Genomic DNA, 15334 nt, shown 5'->3' with positions numbered 1-15334 from the left:
TTGTAAACACAAAAACGTCTCTTGGAAGACAGATTGCAACTCTTCATTTACGCTCTGAATATTGTAAAGACTTATCTTTATATACAATAGAGTAACCAGCCGTACTTTTATGTTTGACATTTACCATTCGCTACCCTTAGCTTTCAGAATCGTAAGAGTATTTGCAACTTTACACTAATTATGTGTTCAGGACCTAAACTTCCAGACCATGTGGAATGTCAAAGTTTCCAGCAGTTTGCTTCTCGTCAAGTAAGATGACAGTCATAGAAATAGCAATATGGTTCAATAAGAATGTTTATATGCCTTTGATACAGGGCCAAGGAAACCCCTAAATATGCACAGACCCCCAATGAAGCCCCAATCTCCCAAGAGCCAAAAAGGAAAGCAGAGAGGTTTTTGTTGACAGGCTTACATATTGTCTGTCATGATTTCGTTGTCATTAGTACAAAGGCACTATGGCCAATGTTTTTCCTGTGACTTTATAGACATGACAGACTCACTTGGGCTAGTGACACGGCAGCTGCGAAGTTGAAGAAACAGCTGAGAAAGTAGCACTGAGCAGGGAATATCAGCAACTTTGAACACTCAAGGACATCAGAGGAAATGCAGGCCCCACAGTGAGTTACCATCTGCTCAGAAGTCCTGATAAATTAGCCTAAGTGACCGGCTCTGGGCATTAAATCACATGAGGATAAATTTAGAACCTGTCGCAGAAGCACTTCAGACAGCAAAGAGCCAGACTTCTCAGCAATTAAAGTAACACCACAAAAAACATCAGGAATAGTTTTGTACTCTTTAAATATCTATTCAATGGGATTTTATTCCATCTCTTTTCAGTCCTGTTATAACTTATTTACCATACCATTTATAGTTAGATGGGATTCTTGCTACTGTTGCATGCATTTGGTAATTGAGTTGAGTAATTCTCAGGGCTGACCAAACTTAGACAAAGAATGTAAAGGCCAAAGGAGGGTCTCTATGCTTGAGGTCTTTAGCTATGCACATCAGGACATAATATATTCTTAATATTTATAAACTTACACAGCTCCCTTTAAACCTCCAATAATATACATGAGCTTTTCAACACACATTTGATATAACAATCACACCTACAACTTTCCTTTCTCTGAAACCAACATATTTAAAATCTCCGTCGTCAAATACTGCATGAATTATAACTTCCATTGCCCTGTTTATATGAGACTACATGAGGCTTTACAAAAACACACAAGAGCATCGCAATGCAGGTCATCTCCTGGCATTATCTTCCTTATCACTATTGTCTATTCTGGTCTCGGCCACTGTGGCACTGCCAATAACCCGTCATAGACACATCTGTTATCTGGCACTTCTCAGGCTAAGACAAACAAACTCTAAGTTGTCTATCAATTATCAGTAAGCATGGTTATATCCGTCGGCCTCCCTGTTTACACATGTGATAGTGGCATGTCAGGGAACAGCCACACCAGCACCAGCACTAAAGCAAAATTAAACAGATGGCCTCTCTTAAAATAAAAACTTCGCCTGGACTTGTATAACTGATGTACAGAAAACATTTAAATTCCTGCAAATAAAGAAATATAAAGGTTATATTCTATCTGATTGTCTAAGGCTTTCATAACCTCAAAACAATTTAAATGGCAGTTATGCATTTGTTGATATTATATGAATCAGGTGTTGTTTTACAAGTAAACAGCTCTTAGGAAAAAGGGGTGTTGGCATCAATGCCATTATTTCTGCCAATTACAGTGTTACTTTACCTCAGTCACATACTGTAGAAAACTGCACATGAAGGTCACCAACTATCAACAATGCAAATCAGCACTTACCTTATTTTGGATGGGAGTTAAAGTTAACGTCTTCATTTTATACTACAGATGCTAGAAAAAGAATTAGGTGGATACAAAAAAAAAAAAAAAAACTGGCAAAAACAAACCTCAATCTGTAGACAATTCACATCCCCTAACAAAAGAGTTGTTCGGTGATCTTCTGGTTCTCATACCATCAGAACGTGTAAAAGGATATCCCAGACTTACCCAATGGAAAGTGCATTTCATAAACAAGGGTCACAATAGAGTTCTGTAATAATTATATGTAGCAGGTTTCATTTATTAATCAAGATAATAATAATCTAGTTTTCATTATTGAAATTAGGCATACATGAATCACAATCAAGTATCTATAAAACATAGTGATCTCTTGTTGGGATTTCCTAAAATAATCCTTAAAGGCAACATAATTAAAGTAAGAAACTATTGAATGATACAAGCCTCTGTGATTTCCTGTCCAGATGTCTTCAGATTTGTTAAGCACTGAGAAAGTAGGTTCAAGCTGGTTGAGGAGGGAAATATGAGCTTTTTATGTCCTTCAGCACATATTACACCAGCAAATACTGTTACCCATACAATTTCATAAGTTAATCATAAGATTTACAGTGTATGCAACAAATGTCAGGTTTCTGTATCAGTGTTTGTACTCATTCGACCGGTTGTGTTATTAATCACTTATAGACTTTTAAACAATTTACAGTTGTATTTGAAAGTCACTTAATGAATTTGTTTTCTGATGCTGAAACAGACATAACACAGTGCATTTATAGCAGGCTCCAAATATATTAGGATCGTTTGTAAATTAAATTCTTAGTCAGTAAGACTATTTTACAAAAGAAAAATGTAACAGCAGCAACAATGGATCAGGGCACAGCATGAAACATTCATGTATAAACCCTTCATCTTCCAATTTCACCGATGAAATACTTCATTAAATTGATCAGCATTCATCTTTTTCTTTCATCTTCTTTCCTATAAAACCTTAGTTTAACATGCAGACTTAAGGCAAGTTACTCATAACATTCCACAATACAATTCATCAGTAAAACTCCACAGTTCATGTTGGCCTAACACTTTTTGGAGCCTACTTCACATTCAGAGGAAAACATCTTCCATTAAGGTAATCAACTTCAACAAAAGTCATTACAAAATTCCTACATGGGTTATAGTTCTCAACAGTTTAAAAATCGCAGTCGGTTTTAATTAACACGTTTGAGAGCAATATCCCATGTATTTACCATGCATCACACATTGCCTTTCCAACTACCAAAATTTATTTAAAAAAAAAATACCATGGTATCAAACAAGCCAGAAATCCAGCATTTCCAAATTTGGGCTTTTCACTCCAATAACGGGAACATAAGTCAACACACAAACGGTACACCAGTGACACCATGTGACCAAACACTGTGGTTTATTAGCCCTCTCTTACCCATATCCAATCAGGTTTATTATGAACAGGGAGTGAAGCTCAATTGTAGAAATGGTGAATTTCCAATGCAACTCTACAATGCAGCAGCACAATATTATTATTATTTATTTTAATAAAGCAAATCACAATCACTCACTAATTAGTATAAATGTACACTTAATTTCAAGTAGGAATCCCTAATATGTTTGTTTATCAGTACTTTTAATTTTAATATTTGTCAACTATATCTACTATAATCACTAAGAAATCAAACTGAAGCAGAAAAGCATGCTTTTTATTTGGTTGTTTAAATGTTTTTTTCTAATAACCCAGATTATAACCAAATGTATAATCGATCTTGTGCAAACCAGATGGAGAACTCCAAAGGCATCACAGACTTTAAAACTGACCAAAATATGAGCAAACATGTAAAAAATAAAATATAAAATAAATATTTAATAGCATGCTTCAAGATGCGAGAAGCGTACACCATATAATCACAACTATGAAAAGGAAAATAATTCCCATTTACAGTTTTATTCATTTAAACAAAGCTTTTACACTTAGAATTATAATTAAGTATTATAACAAAGCTTTGTCTCTATACCGTACCTCGAAGTACATGAGTATCACAGCAATCCAGGAAAAAATTTTAAAAAGCTGGTTTATTTTGCCAATATCTGCTTAATATACAGTCAATACATACTTAAAAACAGCAGGTTAGGCAGTTTATGCCAGTATCAAAGGCCTTCAGGATAGGTTGCGTATTGGCACGATAAAAAATATGCAGCAACAATTTAAGGTATTACAAATTAAGAAAAGAAAAAAAACAAAAACAAAAGGAAAATACATTTCTTACGGTCTACAAACAGGAAGTTTGCCTAAGGCCTAAAAGTTCTACAGCACCAGGTAATAACGAGGACAGGAGTGGTGCTTGGACATTCTATATTTTTAGTAGCACCATTGAAAGCTTGAGTCGACTGTCAGCGGCGGACAGGAGACAGGCCAGGTAAAGCTCTGAGGGAAGTTCAGTGCAATGTTTATAGTTGTATTTGTATTTCTTTTACAATATATAACTGGAGGAGGAGCTTAGTATCTTTAAACAGCACATGGTAAATTAATATGGCTTGGCGCGGCGTATTAAGATGAACGGAGTGCAGTAACACACATGGAATGAGGGGTTTTCTCCCTCGGCAAGGAATGCGTCGTGTGCCGGAGTAGTTGTGGGAACGTGTGACGGTCAGATGCCATGCTGGCTTGCGGATCGAGGCTCCTTATCGGGCGACACAAGAGGGGCCATTAGCTGTCCTGTGAAACAGTTTCTGGCTCTTCCTGCTGCTGCTCCACCTCCTGCTGCTCGAGCTTCTTCACTTCGACAACCTTCATCTTGTCTCGGATGTGTTCTGCAGACGAAGCCATGTCACTGGGGCTCCCAAAGAACTGCTCACTTCTACAAACAATGACAGCAAGTAGGTTAGAAAGGTTTAACTCCTAACACATATCATAAATAGGCATAAATCAGATGGATTCTTAATGGGGCATATAAGAGCGCACACTCAAATGCAGCATGCAAAGTCATACTAACTGGATGTTAGAGGGATTTAGATAATAGTCTATGAACTGCCTATTTGTAGTTTAATAGGAATGTTTACAAATTACTGTAAATTCAAAGACTTCGAGGCAAGTCAATAAACGATGTACCATGCGGAAGACACAAAGCAGCATGTCACATTGGCTTAGAACAATGATCCAATCATGACAGGAATGTTGTTCAATCAGGCAAAGAATCGTCGTCACACGGAAACGAGGCACACTGGGTAGAATGAATGGGGGGGTGAGAATCGAGTTCCCTTTGTGTAATTGAAGTGGCATTTATAACTGTCTGTTGTGACATTACTCTAGAGTACTGTTACTGATAATCTGTGACAGTAATGAGAACACATCTATGGAATTAAATTATATGACATTTATAGACACTTAAAGTAAGAGCGATTCGTAGGATTGAGACATTGCAAAAATGTGTTTTGTTCTACAAGCATGTCTGTATCTCCCATGAACATATTACATGGTTGACGTATAAAGGGTGGGTTAGAAGAAAACATTGTATTTAACTTACAAATACAAATTCCCCTAAAACAACTAATAGTAAACTAACAGAAAAAGATTTACTATAATGTTTAACAATAGCTGTCAAATTGCTAAGCTCTAAAATACAATAATAAAAAAAGTTGAATATTGCATTTTTATTCTTTTTAAACATCCTCAAAAACTAAGATCTCATAGTCGTGATTTTGAAAATGTTTTAAAATTGAATTATGTCCTATAGTGTAGTTCTCTTTTAATCATTACACACCCATGTTTGAGAATTCAGCAAGGCAGACACCTTGACTCTATGTTACTTACTATGGTAGCTTAAAAGAAAAGACACTCGGATAAATAAATTGCTTCACACAGCTCTTACCCATCTGGGAAAACAACAGGCACTGTTAATCTGTCCAGAAGAGATTTCCCAACTGCTTCCACTTCTTCATACGTTTCTAAGTCAATGGAGACTTCAGAGTGTTCCGGGCATTCTTTCAGAATCTAAGATAAAAGATCAGTGCATTAATGGAAACAAAGCGCAACAGAAGAAATATTAATGCCTGGCATTTAACCGCTACAAAGCTCACTTTTGTGTGCAATGCCAGAAACTCCCAAGGATGCTTTCAAGACCATAATGCAATCCAGGGAAATGTTATCTAAATAATGTATGTGTTTTTCTTGTATAGAGATGACAGAGAAGCCTTCTTTCCTCAAGTACTGCAGTCTGAACTGTGTTTCTTTATTCAGCAATTTGGTTAGTACAGATTTATGGTCAGTTTCCTGCATTCAAACCTTTTAAGATCAGAGCTGGGAGGATCGAGGAGATTAATACCACACAGATACACAAGGCATTTGGTTCTAATTTTAAGACATTTAACCAGAACTGAAGACCACTAAAGAGTTTCTACATAAGATTTACTCTCGGTTAATGTTTCTTTTTTTTCTCAAAAAATGAATGAATACAGCATGAATTCACAATTCTAAATAATACTTATTTTCAGTTACCATTAGAAAATTAGAATACAATATTAGTATATAAAAAGCATGAAACAGCAACCCCTGACCAAAAGACACCTTTTGTAATAAATACATACTTTAAAAAAAGTCATTTGAGTAATGCCTTTCTTGATTTCCATAACGCGCATGTTATCTGCTAATGTTTTGAAATAAAACCTCAGAGTGACAGTCCCGATCAATGACACAGGCAGGAAAACAGAAAGGAGGGTTACATAAGACAAATATTCTAATACATCCCACTAGAACATTTAAATAAGGACTCCTACATGGAAAGCAAATGTTTTTAATATATCTGCATATATGCACCAATGTATACTAGACATGTATCCTTGACTCACCTTTTCAGCAGCTGTGTGAAAGGCACTGGCCATTTCCAGCCGGTGTACCCTTTCTTCAGAGGTGACGGTGAACTGTTTCCACACTCGGTTCAGCCGGGGCAGCGTGTCTCCTGAAGACCTGGTGGTACACCTTAGGGACTGGCACAGAACTACGGTGGCCTGGAGCAACTGTCGGCCATAGTCATAAGTGCTCTGCAATCAACACGAAACAAAAGCAAGTTGGTAATGCGCTAGCACAGATTACAGGGCATAAAGTGCAAGCACATGTTCCAAATAGCAAACATTATAATATCCGTACACTTCATAATTCAGTAAGTGCTTTCTGTGGGCTTAACACAACAAATGTGTAATAAAACATACCTGTGCAACATCCACAAACTTTCTGTGTTTTTCCAGTAGAATTTTGGATTCTTGGGCATCATCTCCTAGTCTGATATGGGTCTTCAAGAGAGCGTCCAAGAGCTCACCAAGCCATTCGACTGCCTTTATCATGAAAACAAATCCATATACATATATAAATTACACATAAGACAGATCATATTAAATTTACAGTATTGCAATGATAGTATCACCAAATTAATAATACCAGAATAGAAACGATAATAAGCTGAAATTAATGAACAGAAAGATAGATGGAGGTGGTCTTCTCTTACCTGGGCAGCATCTTCCTCACACTTAAACAGTTGTACCATCTGAAGCATTTTTAATCTTCTCACATCTACCATATCTTCACACCTTGACAAAACACACAACATTTAATGACTTTGACATTAATGAAACACTTAACTAATTATGTAGACAGGTTCCTTAAAGATGGATATAAACATCTCACCAAAAGTTTTATTCTCAGAATCCAATTTTTACTCTAAAGAACATGCAAAGTTCAAATTCCAATGGGCTTCATGCACTGATACTTGGTGAGGCATACAATACAACATATGTCCATAGAAAAATAACTGTAAATTAACAAATATATATAATTTTGTATGCAAAATTAATGTGATAAAATTAGACAGAAACTAACCTTTGTTTCCGGAGCTGCATATCCTCCATGACACTTTGGATATGGTCAATATTTTCTTTGTTTTCAATAGTGACATCCTTCCCATATGACCAAGATGTTTGGTTAGAAATTTGTTCAAGAAGAACCTGACCTTTTTCCCTCAAACCTTGTAGAGCACCATCTAGACAGTTTTCAAAATAAACACAAACTATACTTACAACATCGTAATTACAACCGAGTAAATATATATACCGGTCTATTTAGATTGAAAGCAGGATAAACAATTTTTTTTTTTTTGGAAAACCATGAATAATGGCCACACCTGGCTAATTAATGCCTAGTTTAAAATCCAAACTGGTATCCACCCACACATTAAACAGCACAAAGCCAGTAATGGATTTTGGATTTATTTTACTGCATGCTGCTTCCTCTTATCCATCATCAAATACTGTGTTTGTAGTCTGCAACAGGCAGGCTGAATTTAATTTACGCCGTGATATACATTTCTGATACAAATGTACGGTAACTTTCACAGATTTCAAATGGGTTTTAAATAAAATCGTGTTATTTATATCAGTTGGCAAAAAAAAGGACTCTCCCTTACCAACGCTCTTCAGCTTCTCTTCCAGGTGTTTTAAAGTCTGCTGAATTGCAGCTCCGTCAGCGGGGGCCACATCTGCACAAAGCATCCCAAGCAAACCATCTAACTGTTGAGACAACTAAAACATACATTAAAAAATATTATATAGAGAGTTGACAGAATTCCTCTCACAAAATATATATAGAATATGTATTTTATTCACACATCAATTAATAATAACACATGTAAACTCAGCCTACGTCTTGGGCGATGCCATGAAACTCGTGTGCGGACTGCAGGACGTTCTGCCTGAACTCCAGCTGGCTGGCCTGCCGGTAGCACACGTCACTCAGCTGCTGCTGCAGGGCCTTCAGCTCCACCAGGTCCTCCTCATCGCCTGCGTTCAGCAGGGCGCCGATCTGCTGGTTCAGTTCCACATACACCGCAAACCATTCCTGCCAATCAGTGATGCCATTCATATTAAACACTATTCTGATGTTGAAATGAAAGACATATTATTATTTATTTATTATCATACACCCTTATCAAGGGCAACATTAAAACAATTAGACAATATGGTTGAAAACTATGTGAAAAGGCATTTTCACTGATGGATGTATTTATTTTTATATAAAAGACATATACTGCTTTCTGTAATGCTATGATCCATTCATAATTTACTAATAACTTTAATCACTTTCATCACCTATTTAATATTCAACAAACAGATAATTACTGCCACCTGTTGGCTTCATACAGGTACAGCAAAGCTTCATTATTTGTAAAAAGTAAACCATCTCCATCACATTTTAACTGAACCTATTTCAGTTTAGAAGCAGGGAAATTCACTGCTTTGTTTGTCAGTTATTCCAATGACTTCATAATTTATAAAATTTTTATAACCCAATCAGAAGTGGCAAGTGGACTGAAAGCAATGGAAGAAAGTCACTACTAGTACATTTAAGGACTGTAATGAACAACACATGCACCATGTCTTAAAAGATAAAGAACATGCTTTGCCTATCCTTTATCCTTCCTAATCTACATTTTCCTATTTTCTCTAGAATGTCTTCACACCCTTTCCCATGACTAAATGACCAGGAGAATAGCAAAGGGTATCTGAAATTAATCCTTGCCAGGAAACTTCGCAGCAATGTCTGGGATCAAGCAAATGTATAATTAGACACTGCCCTACTCTACACTGAATATGAGCATAGAAATAAATGTGCATGTGGCTTAAGTCTATCAAAGGGTCCTCGGCACCCATTTTAGAATAATAACCAAAAACCAAACATATTTTTCCAGGGAGAAAACTGCAGTGCGGAGCATTGACTCACACTGTGCTGACTCTCGATCTCCTCGTGTTTCTGCTGTAAGGCCTGGGAGGCTCTAATGGAGTCTCCAATACCCCACTGAGTTCTCAGTTGTTCTGTGCCAGGGCCCTCCAGCCAATTTACAACCTGTATGGATGTGAAATTGAACAGAACATTAATTAATTACACTTCATCAGTGCCTTGAATTCCACAAGTTAATGTACCTCACAGGTATGTTTTGGTCCCTTTATTGAAGGAAATTAAGGCTTCAAAGAATGACTAAGTCTGCCAATTAAAATAATTCTACAATGCAAAATCCTTTCCAAAACTCGAACATATTCCAAAGGGTTTCAAAATAAAAGACATTACCCAGGTCTAACCTAGTCAAAAACTCATTTCTCATGCATCACAGTGTATGTATTCCAAGGACAGTGATTTTCATTAACCTTAGGTCGTGTCACCATGGGACCTGACGGCTTACAAAAGACCCAACACATTCAGGTTTGTCATGTTGTGTTTATGTCAATGACCGAATTAATGAAATCTCAATTCAGGTGAAGCGGGAAAATTCACTTATCCACTGCTGCAGATAAGAAGATTTAAAAAAAAGATTAAATTCCCCAACAAAAACAAAGCCTTATTAGATTGCGTGATTCAGGTGCATTCCTTGACATTGAAACTTAGGGTAGTGAAATATATATGAAATATATATCTTATAACATCTATTTGCTTGCAAAGGCAATCCTTGTCCTAGTACTTGTACATAAAAAAAGCTTGGAGCTACTGAATCAATGTAGAAAAACTGCTCACCCTCGTCATTTTTCATGAGATCTAATATGTAGGGCAGTCTCGTTTGGCATAATATATTCCACACTCTACTTTACTTTGAAGAAATAAATGGGAAAAGGCGACATCGTCATAACCCTAGCAAAGGACATAATTTACTTCATTTAATTCTTGACATCGTTACCTGGATATAAATAAATGTATCATCATTATCATCAGTGCCATCACCTCCAAGCCCACTCAATCCAATGTTGGCTTAAGCTTTTACCATCCTTTTGGGGAATTGGCCATGACTCATGTAGGATACTGTAGCAGACAGACCATGAATCCCACGGTGTTGAGGTTATCAGCCCCAAACCACCTGACTCACTGAGCCATATATCCAGGTAAAGATTTAAATATATTTTTTAAATTAATATATAACATCATACAATTATCGGAAGACATTTTAATTTGTTTAAAAGGTTATATTAAAAGATGAAAACACTGCCCTTCATAGCTAATTATGATGTAGATTATTTGAAGGAAATAACTATGCACTGTCTAAAGGATTTGTGGAATAAAACAACAACAAAACATCTTTCCAATACAGGTCTCTCTAAACCATCAATAACTGAACAAATTGAAAGTTCAGTAATTTGAACAAATGAAGCCTATTCACTTAATCAGTTAAATAATTCATGTTTGGATGAAACATGAAACCAAAAGCACTGTGGCTCTCCAAGACCAGGGTTGTCCAGCCTTTTTGTAAAGCTGAAGACGATGCCCAAAGAGAAAACGACACATGGCGCGACTGAGGGAGGTTGTCTGGAGTCAGAGCTTATTTTCGTCTGCTTACAATTTGTATAGGAGAGAAGGCGCAAAAGCTCTTGTAGGTGTTGGACCCCTTTAGCAAAAATGTGATCGATTCCTCAACAAAGTTTGTGAAATGAATAGTGACTAAGCCAGAAGGATTTGCTTCAATGAGCAAAAGATGTTGTTGTCACCAAGCTTTTCCAAGACAACCTGCGCAAGAATTACATGGACTAGGTGCACGCTGACAATCGTGCACTTCCACCATCTGGAGAAATCTAATAAATTCTCAGAGATCTTACTGGGTGAATGGGCACTGCCGGCTATGGATGGGATCTCATCCAAGAACATCCTTGAGGCCTTTAAGAAGCACTACATGTCAAATTAATTAGACAGGACCGATGATGACATTCTATGGTAAAACAACACAGAAGACTAAAAAGACTCAGGCTGCAGTGAGGGGGAGAATGAGAGTAGTGATTCAGTTGACATTTGGGAATAAGGATATTTTTCCTCATATGGGGGAGAGAGTGACACTTATCCAGGGCAACTTGCATGGTTTAACAAAAACTAACATTTACACAATACTTGAATGCTATACAAATAATCTACACATTATAGTGAATATAAAAAAGTATAAGATTACAATGTTCCAAGAGATGCGTCTTGAGGAAGCATCGAATGATGATAAGACACAGCGTAATGCTCTAATGCTCAGGGCCTCGGGAGCTCACCACTGTGGAATACAAATATAGTATATATCAGTGGCTGATATACTATATAATTAATCAAGACAACTAAAGAGAACATGTTTAATGAGTCTTCGCTTCACTATATTTAGAATACTTTTTTTTTTTTTTTAACTATTCTCGCTCACATTGCATAAATGAAAATGTTGATAATACCACAAGAAACAAATCGGGTACATTTATAATAAATGGCTACATAAATTCAAAACATTGTAATTTAAAATGTAGGAAACGCAACTTCAAAAAACATTTCCCAGCTCTGCAATCTTCTCAATTCTACCAAGAAGGGAAGCAGTTTCCGTCACTCTTTAACCTTTCTCTGGAGGCCACAGGGCGGCAGTGCAAAACAGTGTAAACATGCCAGGGCTACGACCAGGGATTGTGATAAATTAAACCTGATAACCTAAGACAAAAGGTGACTTTAAAAGCACTCATGATGACAGCTTGCCATAAAAGAACAGTTTTATTTCTACTATAGTTTAACCTCCATTAAGAAAACAAAACTAACCAAAACGGGACAATAAAAACTGCAGAATACATGAGTGTACTTAAATGGATTATATAAAAAGCATGCCATATATCAAGACCTAATATTCAATTTAAACTCTCGCAGGCCAGTTTATATTAGGAGAAAGCCTGCTTTTCGATCACAGCTACATAAGCTTCAGCATTCAAGGTGATTTACAGCTTTAAAAATGACAAAAATAAAATAAAACAAAGAAACAAAACATCCAGGAAAAGCATTGATAGGATTATATTGAAATAATTTCAGTGTTTTTCGTTGTTTGTTTATTTTTGCAGGATAATTATTATGCCAAAGGTACAAGTCAAGGTAAAATAAAGCCCAAAAATCGTTAATAAAATGAATGTTTGTATTCCTCACAAACAAAATAATGAAAGACCGGGGGGGGACTCACGGTGCCATAGCGTGTATTCACCTAGAAACTCTTACATCAGTGGTGGAAACAGCTGATTTCCAATGAAGACGCATATTTCTAGCAGGTGCACATATGGAAAATGGTGCATCCACACCCATTACAATTACAGAGCTCCACCGAAATAGATCTGTGATTGACAAGCACCAGAAACCGTGTTTAGTTTGTATAATCTCAGTTGATATGTGATTTTTCGCTGGTGATATGTGGTTGTGAAGCAAGGATATGTTTGAGTCCAAATCTGCCTTATTCATGGATTTCATGGAGATTTTGAGCTACGTTTTTCGACTTCGAAATGACTCAGAATCACACATTTCAGGTCTCCAATTTTCAAAATCTTCTGAGGGAGGACCCCAGATCCCCCGCCGTGAATTACACAATCCTCTTTGGCCTGATTTTGCAACAATCATTTTGAACAGTGTACAATGATAAATAGAAGTGGTAAAGACTTGAATCTAATAAGACACAAAATGCTTGAGAAGTTATGTTTATCTAGATGCCTAAAATAATCTTTAACAAATTACAACAATTAAAAGTGGGCTGAAAGTGCTTTAATACTGATATTTAAACGTTTTATTTTTGTACTTTGTCAAATGAATGTACTAAGCAACAGCATATATTACTAATTCACAGAATTGTGTGTGTGTGTTGGAAAGGGGCATTTGGAGGTGTGATTTTTTCCCCACCCTCTGGAATCTGGACCTTGACTATACCTTGACCAAGAAATTTGGACCCTGACAAAAAATAATTGACTACCCCTGTTTTAAACCATTAATAACATCCCATTAAATCATATTATATAGACCTCTAAGTCACTATTCACAGTATATAATAGTTGTTATTAATAAATGTCTTCAATATGTTTCTGGGGATTTAACAGTTAACATTAAATTATTTTCATAACTCAGTTAAACTATAGAACAGCTTGTTTCTTTGATTTTTTGTTTTTACTGAAAAAGATTTCAAGCATGAGATTATTGAATAAATTAATAAACATACAAGCTAAAACACAAAAACTTTTCCAACTGAATGGATTGTACTGATTGAAGGCAATACAGTGTCAGATTAGGGAATGCCAACAAACAATTTAAATGCTGGCATGAAATGTGTTCATGAGTATCCATTTTTCATTCAATTTACTTCTGTAATTGATACCAAACAGTTCCATCAGTGATCTTCTCCATACCTGCATGACCTTCTGCTGAATCTCTTCCAGCTGGGTACGTTTACTCCGCTGTCTGCAAACCTCCTGGTATTTCGTGTACTGCTCTCTCAGGGAGTCCAGGAGCTTCATCACCTGTGGCTGAGCCAGCAGCTCGTCATCCATGGGGGACCAGGACACACCCCCTTCCGAGCCATTGAACCGGCGCTGCTGCAACTCCGAGAGGAGCTCATGGCCTTCGAGAGACACGACAACGCAAGGTCATAATGGAGACAAACGATGTGAAACACACAGACAAACCAACAATACAATATCAAATGTCTGGCTAAATAGATGAAAGAATGGGTTGTTGATATAATTGATCTAATATGAAGATTACAAAAACAGAATGGTTGGGTTTTTACAAATAGAGAAAGACTGTTTCCTGTACAATTTTCACAGCATGTTTTTCATTTTCGAGCACATCCGTTTTCCATAATAAATCAGTGAATTATGGGTGTCATTTATATATTTAGGAGAGAGAAAGAGCTGCACTGTTCATTGAAAAAAACTATCTGTAGGTTTTGTTATTTAATGAATGCTACCATAACAACACTAGGGTAAAATGTAGGTATTTCAATACCTAACGTTATACACAATTATTATAATTAACAAACATGTAAATAAGGCCCACGTATGAATAAATAATTAAATAGGATGTTTCAAGTATTTTATAAAGTCTAATGACCATAATCATAAATTGTTAAATGTACATATATGAACTTACCCGTCTGTAGAACAGTTTCAGGGTCAAATGACGGTAGAAAATTAAAATCTGGGGGTCTAATGGACAGAGCAAGTGTCATTATAAAAGTCTCTGGAATACAATTAGTATTAAACAGAATATAAAATAAGAAAATATGACAAATGTGTTCACAGACAGCTTGTCAACCTTTGCCAAAGCACAAATGCTTTCATTCACACAAGTCATTACATTTAGAAGGATCTGTTTTAGTTATTACAGTCCTCAGACTGAAAAGTTACAACTTGGGTGAAAATGTGCAGCCTGTCAATGTCCATCTGATATCTGCTGGGTTTAAATTGGGGCTCTGGGCTGCACACAAAAAGCATGATTATAGGTCTTCCTGTTATAGGAAGGATATAATCATGGTGATAGATGCAAGGGTATTCAACTGCCTGCATAATTCTCTGAAAGCCGTCAGTGTGGTACTGTTCAAAATGTCAAATTATAAAACTGAAAGAACGTATGTAGCAGTTGTTTTTTTCTTTCACAAATTATATGATTAAAAAATACATCAATTATTTTGTGGAAATCAGAATAAATACTAAAATACACA

General features: G+C 36.3%; 1 protein-coding gene across 2 annotated transcripts in view; it reads right to left on the bottom strand.

The window, feature by feature from the left end:
* Positions 1–3887: 3887 nt before the first annotated feature.
* Positions 3888–15334, bottom strand: part of sestd1 (SEC14 and spectrin domains 1) — a 29808-nt gene continuing 18361 nt past the window's right edge. For both annotated transcript variants that reach the window (XM_066687506.1, XM_066687507.1), the window contains exons 9-19: positions 14764–14819; positions 14022–14233; positions 9598–9720; positions 8521–8715; positions 8285–8399; positions 7702–7861; positions 7331–7412; positions 7038–7160; positions 6678–6869; positions 5702–5823; positions 3888–4690 (exon numbers count right to left, since the gene is read on the bottom strand). In XM_066687506.1, coding sequence (XP_066543603.1) covers positions 4540–4690; positions 5702–5823; positions 6678–6869; positions 7038–7160; positions 7331–7412; positions 7702–7861; positions 8285–8399; positions 8521–8715; positions 9598–9720; positions 14022–14233; positions 14764–14819 — 1531 coding nt within the window. In that variant the 3' untranslated portion in view covers positions 3888–4539. The remainder of the gene's footprint in view (positions 4691–5701; positions 5824–6677; positions 6870–7037; positions 7161–7330; positions 7413–7701; positions 7862–8284; positions 8400–8520; positions 8716–9597; positions 9721–14021; positions 14234–14763; positions 14820–15334) is intronic.

This window comes from Amia ocellicauda, chromosome 16 (assembly GCF_036373705.1).
Source record: "Amia ocellicauda isolate fAmiCal2 chromosome 16, fAmiCal2.hap1, whole genome shotgun sequence".
NCBI classification, from domain to species: domain Eukaryota; kingdom Metazoa; phylum Chordata; class Actinopteri; order Amiiformes; family Amiidae; genus Amia; species Amia ocellicauda.
Note: the sequence above shows the minus strand (reverse complement) of the source record. Positions and strands in the feature narration are given on the sequence as shown.